This window comes from Bufo gargarizans, chromosome 1 (assembly GCF_014858855.1).
Source record: "Bufo gargarizans isolate SCDJY-AF-19 chromosome 1, ASM1485885v1, whole genome shotgun sequence".
Lineage (NCBI taxonomy): Eukaryota > Metazoa > Chordata > Amphibia > Anura > Bufonidae > Bufo > Bufo gargarizans.
In genome coordinates, this window is record NC_058080.1 from 637,314,023 (window position 1) to 637,328,752 (window position 14,730).

Sequence of the window (14,730 nt, forward strand, 5' to 3'; positions counted from 1 at the left end):
AGTTTTTTTAATTATGTAGAATAAGGCTGTACGTGGACTCCCATATTGTTGAATGGATTAGGCAGTGGCTGAGGGACAGACAACAGAGGGTTGTAGTCAATGGAGTATATTCAGACCAGGGTCTTGTTACCAGTGGGGTACCTCAGGGATCTGTTCTGGGACCCATATTGTTTCATATCTTTATCAGCGAAATTGCAGAAGGCCTCGATGGTAAGGTGTCTTTTTGCTGATGACACAAAGATTTGTAACAGGGTTGATGATTCTGGAGGGATACACCAAATAGAAACTGATTTAGGATAAATAGAGGAATGGTCAAAAATCTGGCAACTAAAATGTAATGTTGATAAGTGCAAGATAATGCACCTGGGGCGTAAAAACCCAAGAGCAGAATATAAAATCAGTGATACAGTCCTAACCTCAGTATCTGAGGAAAGGGATTTAGGGGTCATTATTTCAGAAGACTTAAAGGTAGGCAGACAATGTCATAGAGCAGCAGGAAATGCTAGCAGAATGCTTGGGTGTATAGGGAGAGGCATTACCAGTAGAAAGAGGGAGGTGCTCATGCCGCTCTACAGAGAACTAGTGAGACCTCATTTGGAGTATTGTGCTCAGTACTGGAGACCATATCTCCAGAAGGATATTGATACTTTGGAGAGAGTTCAGAGAAGAGCTACTAAACTGGTACATGGATTGCAGGATAAAACATAAAAGGAAAGATTAAAGGACCTTAACATGTATAGCTTGGAAGAAAGACGAGACAGAGGGGATATGTTAGAAACTTTTAAATACATAAAGGGAATCAACAAGGTAAAAGAGGAGAGAATATTTAAAAGAAGAAAAACTGCTACAAGAGGACATAGTTTTAAATTAGAGGGGCAAAGGTTTAAAAGTAATATCAGGAAGTATTACTTCACTGAGAGAGTAGTGGATGCATGGAATAGCCTTCCTGCAGAAGTGGCAGCTGCAAATACAGTGAAGGAGTTTAAGCATGCATGGGATAGGCATAAGGCCATCCTTCATATAAGATAGGGCCAGGGGCTATCCATGGTATTCAGTATATTGGGCAGACTAGATGGGCCAAATAGTTCTCATCTGCCAACACATTCTATGTTTCTATATGTGTAATTTTTTTGGTAAATAAATTCCATTAATCCATTCACAATGTCATGCTCTTCCAGAGGTTTTTGTAAGATTATTGGGCAGTTTCTCTGCCTAAAAGATATTATCACAGATGCTTGGTTTACTTTTGCAGTTCTCAAAACTGAATTTGACTCAGCAGAGATCACATGCCTCTTCTTCACAGCAAAAATGTTATAACATGAACAGAGTTGAGAAAAATACCTTAATCCTAATTTCTACAAACCTATGAATACAGAATCAACCTAATCAAACTAAAATGAAAAAGGAGATTTTTGTATAACTTACCAGTTAAATCTCTTTCTCGCTCTTCCTTGGGGGACACAGACCTTGGGTATAGCTCAGCTCCCTAGGAGGCGTGACACTAAGTAAAACTGTTAAGCCCCTCCTCCATCAGCTATACCCTCAGCCTGGAGATAGAGGCTACCAGTTGCGTGTCCAAGTAGTGAAAGGATAACAACCAACAATGGAAACAACCAGCCAGCAACCCAACGGGGCGCCAGACCATAACCCCGTAACCAAACACAGAAGGGTGGGTGCTGTGTCCCCCAAGGAAGAGCGAGAAAGAGATTTAACTGGTAAGTTATACAAAAATCTCCTTTTCTCGCCCATTTTCCTTGGGGGACACAGACCTTGGGACGTTCAAGAGCAGTCCAAGAAGGGAGGGACCACAAACCCAAGGCGGACCACCACCGGAGCATCAGGAAACCGCTGCCTGCAAAACCAGGCGGCCCAAAGCAGCATCCGCTGATGCATGCGTATGCACTCTATAGAACCTTGTGAAAGTGTGCAGAGAGGACCAAGTGGCTGCTTTGCACAACTGTTCAGCCGAGGCCCGATGCCTCTGCGCCCAGGAAGCCCCGACTGCTCTGGTGGAATGAGCAGTGACGCTGAAAGGCGGAGCTCTACCCTTGGCTCGATAAGCCTCAGACACCGCCAGTTTAATGAAACGGGCAATAGCCACCTTGGAGACCGCCAAACCCTTGCGCGAACCCTCCGGAACCACAAACAGGGAGTCCGTGCGCCGAAAGGATCCGGTGACCTCCAGGTAAATCTTCAACGCCCTGACCACATCCAGACGGTGCAGTTCCCGTTCTCTGGGGTGGGAAGGAGAGGGACAGAGCGACGGAAGGACGATGTCCTCATTGATGTGAAAGGCGGAGACCACCTTTGGCAGGAAGGACGGGACAGGCCGAAGCACAACCTTATCCTGGTGGAAGATCAGGAAGGGTTCGGAGCAAGAAAGAGCCGCTAACTCCGACACCCGTCGGAGAGATGTGATGGCCACAAGAAAGATGACCTTGCAGGACAGAAGGCGAGGGGAGACCTCCCGTAAAGGCTCGAAGGGGGCTGATTGGAGCGCCGAGAGCACCACATTCAGGTCCCAGGATGGAACTGGAGGGCGGTACGGCGGTACAGAGTGAGCCACCCCTTGTAAGAAGGTCTTAATTGGCCCCAGAGGGGCCAGGGGACGCTGGAGAAGAATAGACAGCGCCGAAATCTGTCCCTTCAGAGAACTGAGACTCAGCCCCAGGTCCAGACCCGACTGGAGGAAGGACAGGATCGTGGGAAGAGAAAACCGGAGAGGTGGGATGCTCCGGGACTCACAGAACCCCAGATAGGACCTCCAAACCCGATAGTAGATCCTAGAGGACACGGGCTTACGAGCACGGATCATGGTGCGGACTACGTCCGCGGAGAAACCCCGTCGCGTTAAGACGGCGGTCTCAATAGCCACGCCGTCAAACGTAGCGAGCCTAAATGCTCGTGGAAGATCGGTCCCTGAGAGAGAAGGTCTTCCCTGGAGGGCAGTGGCCACGGTGCGTCTGCCAACAGCAACATTAGGTCGGCGTACCAAGACCGGCGGGGCCAATCCGGGGCGATCAGAATCGCGGGAACGCCCTCTGCCGCGATCCTCCGAAGAACCCGTGGCAGGAGGGGGAAAGGAGGAAAGACGTACAGAAGGGAGAATTCGCGCCACGGAAGGACGAGCGCGTCGGCGCCGTACGCCTTCGGGTCCCGTGCCCTGGCCAGGTATCGGGGGACCTTGTGGTTGAATTTGGAAGCCATGAGGTCCACGTCGGGGCGACCCCAGCGAAGACAAAGGGCTTCGAACACCTCTGGGTGCAGGGACCATTCTCCCGGGTCGATGGTGGACCGGCTCAGGAAATCCGCCGCCCAGTTGTCCACCCCCGGGATGTAAATCGCGGATAAGGCCGGCACGTGCGCCTCCGCCCAGAGGAGAATGAGGGCCACCTCTTGCATCGCAGCAGCGCTGCGAGTGCCTCCCTGATGGTTTATGTATGCCACAGCCGTGGCATTGTCCGATTGGATCCGAACAGGGTGGCCCCTCAGTAAATGGGTCCAGTGTCTGAGGGACAGAAGAATCGCCCTCAGTTCCAGAATATTGATTGGAAGTCTGGACTCCGATAGAGACCAAACGCCCTGGACGGACCGGGGAGGGAAAACCCCCCCCCACCCCCGTAAGCTGGCATCGGTGGTAATCACCAGCCAGTTCAGTGGGAGGAAGGACCTCCCCCGTAGAGGGATATGCAACCACCAGCTGAGGGAAGCCCGAGCCAGGGGAGGCAGAAGAAAGGTCCTGTCCAGACTCCTCGGTGATTTGTCCCAGGCCGACAGAATTGCCCTCTGAAAGGTGCGGGATCGGAATTGTGCGAACGGCACCGCTTCGAAACAGGCAACCATCTTCCCCAACAACCGCATGCTGGATCTGAGGGAAGGGCGGTGATGACGGAGGAGACTGCGAACAGACCCGCAAAGGGCCAGACGCTTGTCCGACGGGAGGCGGACCTCCGCCAACTCCGTATCCAGGAGCATCCCCAGGAAGATCAGCCGTCTGGAGGGGGTAAGGGAAGACTTGGGGTGGTTGATGATCCAACCGAACCGCGTCAGGGTCTCCAGAGTGAGTCCCACACTGCCGGATGCCTGAGAGAAGGAGGGTGCCTTGACCAAGATGTCGTCCAAGTAAGGGAGAAGAAAAACACTTCTTGAACGCAGAAGGGCCAAGACAGGGGCCAGGACCTTGGTGAATACTCGAGGAGCCGTCGCCAGACCAAAGGGAAGGGCGACGAATTGGAAGTGATCGTCCCCCACTGCGAAGCGCAGGAAGCGGTGATGACATGGAGCAACCGGAACGTGGAGATATGCATCTTGAACGTCGATTGAGGCCATGAAATCCCCTCTTTCCAGGGAGGCCACCGCGGACCTGAGAGACTCCATCCGGAATCTCTGCAGTCGGAGAAAACGGTTCAGGCGCTTTAGGTCCAAGATCGGTCGCACTGAGCCTTCCTTCTTGGGAACCACAAAGAGGTTCGAGTAGAACCCCCTGAACCTTTCCGTCGGAGGCACGGGGGCGACGACACCCTTGTCCGTTAGAGAGCGAATGGCCGTGAAGAAGGCGGCCGCTCGTACAGGATCCCGCGGAGGACGGGACCGGAAGAAACGGTCTGGCGGAATGGACGCAAATTCGATCTTGTATCCGCAAGATACAACCTCGAGCGCCCATGCGTCTGAGATGTGGGCCCGCCATACGTTCCTGAACAGTAGAAGGTGGCCCCCCACCCGGGTGGGTGGGGGCGCACCTTCAGGCAGAGGGCTGCTGGCCTGTGGGAGCCCGTGTGGGCTGGGGCTTGCGCCAGGTAGATTGCGTCCGAAAAAACGGCTTCTTGCGTCTATCCTGGGCTGGGCCAGAGGAAGAAGAACCGGTCGCGGGTCTAGACCCGGTGGGCTTGCGAAAGGACCGAAAACGGGACGAACCAGCGCGACCACGGGGGGCGCCCCTCGGCCTGGACTGGGGGAGGTGAGTACTCTTCCCACCCGTGGCCTCAGATATAAGTTCGTCCAGACGGGTTCCGAACAAGCGGGAACCCGTGAATGGTAGGCCAGCCAAAGAGCGTTTGGAAGCGGCGTCCGCCGCCCAAACCTTCAGCCAGAGTTCCCTCCTGACAGAAACTGCCAGGGCAGAGGAACGGGCAATGAGGGCACCCGCATCAAGAGAGGCCTCACAGACAAATTTTCCGGCCTGGACAATTAGTTGGGCTAAGGAACGGAGGTCCTGTAGAGGGACGTCCGACCCTAACTCCCGTTCCAGTTGCAAACCCCATTCAGAGACCGCTTTACCAGCCCAGGCGGAGGCAAAGACCGGTCTAAGGGCCGAACCAGAGGCAGTAAATATGGCCTTGGAGAGGGATTCCGTACGACGGTCCTCAGCAGACTGGAGGGAAGATCCGTCTTGTACAGGAATAGTAGTGCTTTTGGACAGGCGAGCCACGGGAGGATCAACCTTAGGCGGGGACGTCCACGTGGTCACAGAATCCGCTGGAAAGGGATAACAAATGTCCAGCTTTTTGGGTGTAACAAAGCGGACGTTAGGCCGGGTCCAAGCCTTGGACACCACAGAAGAAAAATCAGCGTGGATGGGAAAGACCTTGGAGGCCTGTCTGGGGCGAAGAAAGGACACGCCGGCCTGTTCAGAGCTGGGGGGGTCATCGTGTATGTGAAAGGTATCACGGATGCTAGTGATAAGATGCCCCACCGCGGACGCCAATTTGGACGGAAGCTCTGAGTCCATGTCCACGTCCGAATCCGCCAGTTCTCCCTCAGAAGGCGTATCCCTTTGAGAGGATAGACTTGACTGAGCTCGCACGCATGGCGGAGAGAGCGAAGCATCTGGAGAAGATGTGCGCTCAACCCTTGAACGTTTCTGAATATGCCGGGCCCTGGAAGATTCGCTGGGAGGCAGGGAATCAGTGGGGGCGGCAGAAACGGTAGTCCCAGCGGGTGCGACAGGGATTGTGGCAGCCTGCGGGAGAGGCGGTCTATCCACGAGACGGCCCACTACGTGTGTAAGGCTTTCCACCGCCTGAGACAGAGACCTAGCCCAGTCAGGGGGTTCAGAGGCACCGGGGGGCGCAGCGGAAAGCGGGCCCTGCACCGGGGCCTGACATGCAAGGCAATGCGGCTCAGATTGCCCACGCGGAAAAAGTTCCTTGCAGGCGGTACAGGCATGGTACCAGGGTTTGGGGGCACCCGTGGGATCTGACATGTTGAAAAAAGTGGTCGTACCCTGATACAGAGACCACAAGGGGTTGCAGCAGCTATGACCAGGAGGGTTAGGAGAGGGTTAACTGTCCTACCAGTGTCAGAAGAACGTCAGGAGTGAAGTCCAGATCAACAGCTGCAGAAAGGCAGCAACAGCAGAGAGCGTGCGTCCAGAAACGCAATCTATGCACCAGGAGTCTCCCACGTGGCTCAGCTTCCAGAACGGAGTGAGGAAGCGCGGCAAAAAACCTCAGCAGAGGCGCGGGAAGAAGCTCCGCCCCCTACACGTTTGAATGTCTCCTGTGAAGGAGAACGTAACTCCGCCCCCAATGACGCGCGCGCGCGCGCGAAAAAAAGAGCACGCCCCCTGCTGCCGTGACTCTCAGGTTTATGCAGGAGCGTGAGAAACGAAAACCTTTGTCCGTAGAACAAGGCCCGCAGGCCCAAGTGCGCGGCGATATGCAGGTGGGTGACCTCACCGAGCCTCCTCTGCCACAATGTCCCCCGCCGAGCCCGAACCGCCGATGTCGGGCCTAAGCCCCGCCCCCCGATCACGCACGGAGCGGCGGCGGCGGGGAGGGAGAAGGATGTCAGGAGAGTAATCCGGGCCCTATAAACAGCGTGGGGAATCAGCCATTGGGGAGCGGAAGCAGCCGCAGATGGGGAGATCTACAGAGCGCTCAAATGACGACCACGGGTGCCCCCCCAAACCCAGTGCAAATAGGGACAGGGTATGGGCTGGAAAAGCCATCTTACCTGTCTTCACCCTCAGTTCCTTCCAGCAGGGTCGCCCCTTCAGCTACTGGCACCGCAGTGGCAGGAAGCTGGGAGAGGGGCTTTGCGTGCGGGCGACCCCCTAGCTGGCGGGATGTAGGGGAGCCATTGCTGCCCAGATCCCCTATTGCTTCTGTGGGGGAGGCAGCAGTGCAGATAGTTGGCACTGGCGCAGCTCACCCCGGGAGAGCAGAGAGGCCCAATGCGTCTCTGGTATCCCTAGGAAAAAACAAAAATAAAATAACAAATTAGAGAAAAAATTACAACAAGGAGAAAACAGCCCTGCAGTAGCAGGGAGTGTCTTGCCTCCTTGGACACTAAGCTAAAACTGGTAGCCTCTATCTCCAGGCTGAGGGTATAGCTGATGGAGGAGGGGCTTAACAGTTTTACTTAGTGTCACGCCTCCTAGGGAGCTGAGCTATACCCAAGGTCTGTGTCCCCCAAGGAAAATGGGCGAGAAAGTTGTTATTCTAAAAATCTTCATCTACTTGCATATTATAAGTTATACCAGCAAGAATTAGTCTTTTTGTAGAAAACTATGATTTAAATCAAGCCTTACTGACTAGTGATTTAAATCGTGATTTTAAATTGTGATTTGAATCTCTTTTGTATTTAAATCAAATCCACCCTGGTTATAAATGAAAGCCACGATGCTCATGTAAAGAGAGCCTTAGAAAATGCCTGTTATCTGTTTCTAGTTGTATCTACACATCAGGATGGAAAGTCTGCTGCACTTTTGAGATATTCATATGTTCTTATTTCTGATTTCTTTTTTTTTCTCAAGAGCCTTGTCAATTCTTCGAGATACAGAAGACAAAGATCATTATAATCTTGCACTTCGAGATTATGGACGGTCACTCTGGTAAATTGTTTTTGTGCTCTTTTCTTCTAAAGTACAGTAATGAACAGCATCTCTACCAGATCCTATTAGTATTATATGAGGATTAGCGAAATAGGGGCTACTGTACTGTACATACTGCTGACTATAATGAAATGAAAGGGGTTATCCGACTGATTTTAAAATGCACCCAATGCCAATAAATGTGCTGTAGTAAAAAAAACTGTCCTATACTCACTAGTTAAAGGGGTATTCCCATTTGGGACTTTGATGGCATATTGCTAGGATATGCTATCAATATCAGATAGGAGTGTGTTCTACATCTGGGACCCGGTCCTATCTCCAGAATGGGGCCTCTGTAGTGAGGGAGAGCACACTGCTCATGCTCGGCTTGCTTTTCTTCCACTGCTATCAGAGTTCCGAAACAGCAGAGTGAACTCGGCTGTTTTTGAAAGTCCCATAGCAATGAATGGAGAGCAAGCTGCGCAAGTGCACCCACCTCTCCATTCACCACTATGGGAATAGCTGAGCCAGTGCTCGGCTATTTTCAGAACTTCCATTGCGGAGAATGAAGAGTGGCTGCACATGTGCGGCTGATCTCCCTGACCTTTGAGGGCCCCGTTCTGGAGATAAAAGTGAGGCCTGCTCCTCTCTAATAGTGATGGCATATCCTAGCGAACCCCTTTAATCTCATGCGTTTATTCAGTTGTAGCTGTGATGTAGCCATGCACCCTACAGAACTGCTGCAGCCAATCATTAGTCTCGTCTCAGCAGTCTTGTGCGTTATACAGCTGAGGTCAGTGATTGGCTGTAGTTGTAACGTGAGGTAGACCCATCATTGCTGCCGCCCTGTCAGGGAAGAGTGGAGCGGCACTGCTGAAAACGAGGGAGAGGGGGAAAATAACTGGTAAGTATAGGATATTTTTTCATTTTAGCACATTACATGGCGTTGGGGGGGAGGTTTTAAATAAGTCTGACATCCATTTTAATATCATTAGCATATCAAATAAACTACAGATTTCTCTAAGACAGACTACAGATTTAAACTACACTCACGCCCGGTCTAACAAAGTGGGCATGCCATGGGCGGGGAAGGGGCCTGCCTGGCAGGTCCGTCTCATTTACTATTTTCTACGCCTGTTTTAGGAATAGAAAATGGTCTAAATGTAAGACAGCAAGGAAGCTGGCTTACATTTAGAAGCAGCACTGAATGCGTCAAAGTTATGTAGAGGCCTATGCCTCTGCGTAACTTTGGTGATCCACTGCAACTGCCAGGCAATGACCCCAAAACCCCTATGTGTGAACCTACCCTAAGAGTACCTGCACACGGGTGCGGGTAAACCTGCACAAGATCCACACTACCTTCCAAGCAGATTTCTATGCATTTCCTTAGCAAAACCACACCAAAAGCCGCATGTGTTACTTGCGTTTTTTGGTGCTGATATAATTTGGTTTTGCAGCAGATCTCATTTGTCTAATCTGATACACTTTGCCGGTACTGTATTAAGCTGCAGTTTTTCTGCATGAGAATCTGCAACGTGTCCAGGTACCCTAAGGGTGGAAATACTGGGATCTTTTCTAGTTTTTTCTTCAGTATTTTGTATATTTAGTGTCCTATAACATTGATTGCGGGTGTTTTTTGTTAAAACACTAGGAAATATTTTTGAGCATAGAAAGTCTAGGTAAAGGGTTTGGCCATCTTTGCATATTGTGCTTTACTTTTGCCGTATCCACTGGGAAATATACCAGCATATGTGGTGAACATGTCTACAGCCTATAGTGGACCTGTCCAAAAGAGGGGCCTTTAGCTTTCCTGCTTAATGCAAAGGGATATCACAGTCAAATATACTGTGTAAGGCTACTTTCACACTTGCGGCAGGACGCATCCGACCGATTTTTGGCAAATCTCCAGCTGTATATACCCATTATAAAAAATAATTACCTTAGGCTACTTTTACACTTGCGGCAGGACGGATCCGACAGGCTGTTCACCCTGTCGGATCCGTCCTTCCGCTATTTCGGTGGACCGCCGCTCCGTCCCCGTTCACTATAATGGGGACGGGGCGGAGCTCCGGCACAGTACGGCAGTTCGCGGCGAGAGGCCGTCGGACTAAAAAGTATGATAGTAAATAGCAGAAGGACGGATCCGACAGGGTGAACAGCCTGTCGGATCCGTCCTGCCGCAAGTGTAAAAGTAGCCTAAGGTAATTATTTTTTATAATGGGTATATACAGCTGGAGATTTGCCAAAAATCTGTGTAATTTGACACGATTGAATGAGTAAATGTTAAATACGGGGCACCTCTTATATAGAAGACATTAGTCTGAGATGAGAAGTGAACCAAAGATAGAAAGTGATGAGAGAGAAAAGTGTTTGTATTATTGACATTTGTCATCAGTGAATGATCTTGGATGATAACATGAAAGTAAACCTTCTTCTCCCCAGTGCTGTAGGTCAGTATGATGAAGCCATCAAAGCCTATAAGTCTACGCCTCTGACAGCGTTTGATGACCTCACTGGGCTGGCACTTGCGTACTTCAAAAAAGGCAATTTGCAAGAAAGTTTCAAAGGTAAATGTTATAGCTTTGAAAATGTTATATAGGTATTAGGGTACTTTCACACTAGTGTTTCTATTTTCCGGTATTGAGATCGCCATAGAATCTCAATACCGGAGAAAAACACTTCGGATTTGTCCCCATTCATTATCAATGGGGACAAAACGTAACTGAACAGAACGGAATGCTCCAAAAAGCATTTTGTTCTGTTTGGTTGCGTTCCCATACCGGAGAGCAAACTTCAGCAAGCTCCGGTTTTCTTTCCGTCATAGGATGCAGAGCAAGACGGATCCTTCATGACCCACAATGCAAGTCAATGGGGACGGATCCGTTTAACTCTGACACAATTGAAAACAGATCCGCCCCCCATTGACTTTCAGTGGGGTTCATGATGGATCCGTCCTTGCTATGTTAAAGATAATTCAACCGAATCCATTCATAACGGATGCAGATGGTTGTATTAACCGTAACGGAAGCGTTTTTGCTGAGCCCTGCCGGATTCAGCAAAAACGCTAGTGTGAAAGTATCCTTAATTGCTCATTATGTGTTTGTGCATCAAAGTCTTATTTATGGTGTTTATTATCAGTTATGCTTGGATTAAAGTTTTTCAAGATGACGGTTATAATATTTCTCATAGATAATATAACTGTACTGTTACAAGGCAGGCATACTTGACCTGTGACTGTAGGTTACGCCAGCACGCTCTGCTGTAGCTACAGTCCATGATGGAAAATCTCTCATATGCAGAGATTAGGTGATGCCTCCATGGTAAAAAGGTAAATTATTTTCAGTTTTGTATGATTGTTTATTAAAGTGTGATGATCACAGTTATAAATATGATGAATATACAGACGCATTGATTAATATAAGGATTTTGACAATATTTTAGCACCATGTGCTTTAGGCTATGTTCCCATGTGCTGGATTTGTTGAGTGTTGAAAACTATCTATTCAGTCAGTTTGGAAAGATTCCAGGCTGTAAGAATTTCTGGGCCATCAGATGGAGGGTTACCAAAAACATTTTAAAGGGGTATTCCCATGTGGGACATTGATGGCATATTGCAGACCAACAGTGTCAGATAGGTACAGATTGCATTTCTGGGATCCGATCCTTTCACCAGAACGGGGTCCCCCAAAGTCAAGGGAGAGCACACTGCACATGTCTGGCTTGCTCCCATTCACTACTATGGGACTAAAGAAAATAGTGGAGCGAGCACGCTCGGCTATTTTCGGAACTCCCATATCTATGAATGGAGAGCACGCAGCACAGGAGTGGCCACCAGTCTGTTCGCCACTATGAAACTGCTGGAAATAGCCAGTGCTGGAGTATTTTTGGAACTTACATACCAGTGAACAGAGAGTGGCCACGCTTGCATGGCTGCTCTCCTTGTACCTCGGGGGCCCTATCATGTGTAGGTCTCAGAGGTGGGATATGCCTAGCGATATGCCATCAATGTCCAAGGTGGGAAATACCCCCGGGGCGTAGCTAGCCAGGGGTGTGAGCGTCCGCTTGTCTGCTGAGCACCTGTGCACACTCAGCTTTTTATCCTGAAATTTCTGAATCCCCTTCCTGCAAAAGTACTTACCTTGCTCCTGACCTCTTAAGGATCCTTCTGGTACCTGGCAGGAACAATACCTCCTTGCCATGACTAAGAAAAAAGAGACGAAAGGTGCTGATAAGGAAATCGTAGATGGAGCGTCAACCCCTGGGCGCCAATCCGCGTAGTGCAGGTGCAACGGGAGGCCGCGGCAAAGTTAGAAAAATATGCCCGCTCGACTTCAACACTAGCTGCAAAAGGAGCTCACAAGAAACGGCTGCCTCCACAAGATGAGTCAGCCCTGGACTCAGATAATGAGGCAGTCGGTGCTGGAGCAGAGGCCATATCTAGCCCCAATAGATATAACGTCTTGCAGACATGTGGCGCAGAAGTGGATTCGAGGGCCCAGGAATCGGACTTGGCAAATCTTTGAACACTATTACAGTACAGGTGGGAGCAATAAAAGAGGACATTACCATTGTTAGACACGACTTAAAGAAACTCGCTGAACGCACAACAGCCCTGGAAGATCGTATAGGGGATGTGGAGGACGCTATATAAAAGTTTGGAGTGGAGACTTTGACCCCACTATTTGCTGTTGAAAGAGCCCACAGAGTCCCAACTTGCCCATTACAACCGGCCGCGCCACCACAGAATCAAAAGAGGCAATGAGATGGCTGGATCGGCATGAACGCCAGTTGAGAGAAGACAGTTAGGAGGATTAAATAAACAGACCCACATCCAAGCGCAAGTACTATAATCACACACAATGAGACTGAGTGCATGTGGGCATGATTGCATGGGAGAATTTTTGTGTAGGGTTAACATGGTATGCGGACAGGGTCATATAAAGGGAGAGTATTGATATAACAGACTGGGAGAATATAGGAATGCACGACCTTGTTTAAAGGCTTGCCGAGAGACATGCAGGGAGCCGAGACGTAGAAGGCTTCATTGACCGTGGTTATAAAATATAAGCATTGTTTTGTTTTTAATACTGTATTGTTGACATCTATATAAGGAGCGCCATCCTCTTTCTGGTGGGCTAGCTAACCAGTCTTAGCTGATTGGCAGCAGGTACTATTTGGTCCCACAGACCTACAACTAGGTGCCTTAGCGGGGGCCTGCTGGGAAGATCAGCACTTTAAATAGCTTTTCTAGAGGTATGGTTTGGGGACATTATTGGTTTACAGAAAAGTGAAAAGTGAAGCAGTCTTTTTAGTGCACTCTTTTTTGCATCCCTCAAGTCTATAAGGCCCATGTATATGTACAGTGAAACTGCTATGAGCTTTCATGCTGAACATACAGTATACTACACTGACAACCTTAGAAACAGTTGGTCGACAGAAGTGCTGGCAGTCGGATTCTACCGACCTAAACAATCCTGAGTATTAAATACACAGACAGCCTCTTTAAGGGTCCATTCACACATCCGTGTGTGTTTTGCAGATCCGTAAAACACGGACACTAGCAATGTGCGTTTCCACATTTTGCGGACCGCAAATCGCCGGCACTATAATAGAAAATGCCTAATCTTGTCCGCAATTGCTGACAAGAATAGGAACAGAATTGCGGACCCGGAAGTGCGTATCCGCATTTCCGGATCCAGGCAGCACACCGTGAGGCCCCATAGAAATGAATGGGTCCGCAATGCCGTTCCACAAAATGCGGAACAGAATTGCACACGTGTGAATGGAGCCTAAATTGGACTAAAACATGGGGGGGGGGGGGCTAAAATTTAATTCAACCGGAATACCCCTTTAAATATAAAATATTGCCATACTTCTTTTTAATATACCAAATTTGTGAAAATATACAGCATTGACGGTATGTGGCCAGTAATTTATCAGAATCCATTTAAAGCTCTTGTTACTGAAGTTGTTGCTTTGAAATCCGTTTTACCATGGTGCTCTGTGTTATTTATCTAGATAGATAGATAGAGACATCCTCTAATTGGCTTGTATGAGGATCCAGTGCGTCTATAGTGATGGCCTTATTCATTAGAGACTTCTCTTTTATCTGTCTTATCTCTTATCTTGTAAGCACTTCTTCTATGTCCGTCTTTTTTATGCCATCGTCTCGGCACCAATCGTTCCTTTAATATGGTACTCTATCAATTATGTCTCTAAATGGACAAAAGCCATAGTTCATATGTTTTCTTCTGTATTATTAGTTTACAAGACAGCATTATCTGTTGCCAAGACCGAGCAGGAGAAAGCACACATCCTCACCGCCATGGCCATAATTGAGTACAGCCAGGGGAACCCTGAATCCTCCAAAACACTCCTGTTTAAATGGTAAGTTGACGGATGGTGTTGAGGAGAGAAGGCTCGGAAGAAGTGAATATTTCACCCTATCCCTCTGTTCTCCCGAGAGATAATTAACTGCCAGCAGGGTCTTGCAGTGGCTTTCTCCACTCTTCCCATTGAATACATATACATGTTTGGCCGAGCTGGACTTGTATGTGTATAGGGGAGTCAGAGAGATGCAAGCTGTCAGCCAAATGTCCAGTTGGCCGACAGCTATTAAATATGTGTGGCCGCCCGTAGGCTCAGTCAGGGAATACTAGCATTGTATACCTCTGATGGAAGTCTCCAACGTGCGCCCATATGTATGCATACAGTGGCACCCATTATTTAAAGGCCATGTACACCTACAGGGGCAATCTTTGTCTATAATTGCATTTTGGGCTAAAATAATTTTTTCAGTTGGTCTTTATTTAAAATATTCAGCTGTTCTGTCAAAAAGGGGTTGTCCGGGCTTTTACTATTGATGACCTATCCCGCCGATCAGCTGTATGAGGAAAGGGCGTGCACAGTGCGCACGT

General features: G+C 49.2%; 1 protein-coding gene across 2 annotated transcripts in view; it reads left to right on the forward strand.

The window, feature by feature from the left end:
• TTC37 (tetratricopeptide repeat domain 37) overlaps positions 1 to 14,730 on the forward strand; it is a 168,709-nt gene that overhangs the window by 85,547 nt on the left and 68,432 nt on the right. For both annotated transcript variants that reach the window (XM_044275999.1, XM_044276000.1), the window contains exons 28-30: positions 7,757 to 7,834; positions 10,256 to 10,380; positions 14,077 to 14,200. In XM_044275999.1, the coding sequence (XP_044131934.1) occupies positions 7,757 to 7,834; positions 10,256 to 10,380; positions 14,077 to 14,200 (327 nt within the window). The remainder of the gene's footprint in view (positions 1 to 7,756; positions 7,835 to 10,255; positions 10,381 to 14,076; positions 14,201 to 14,730) is intronic.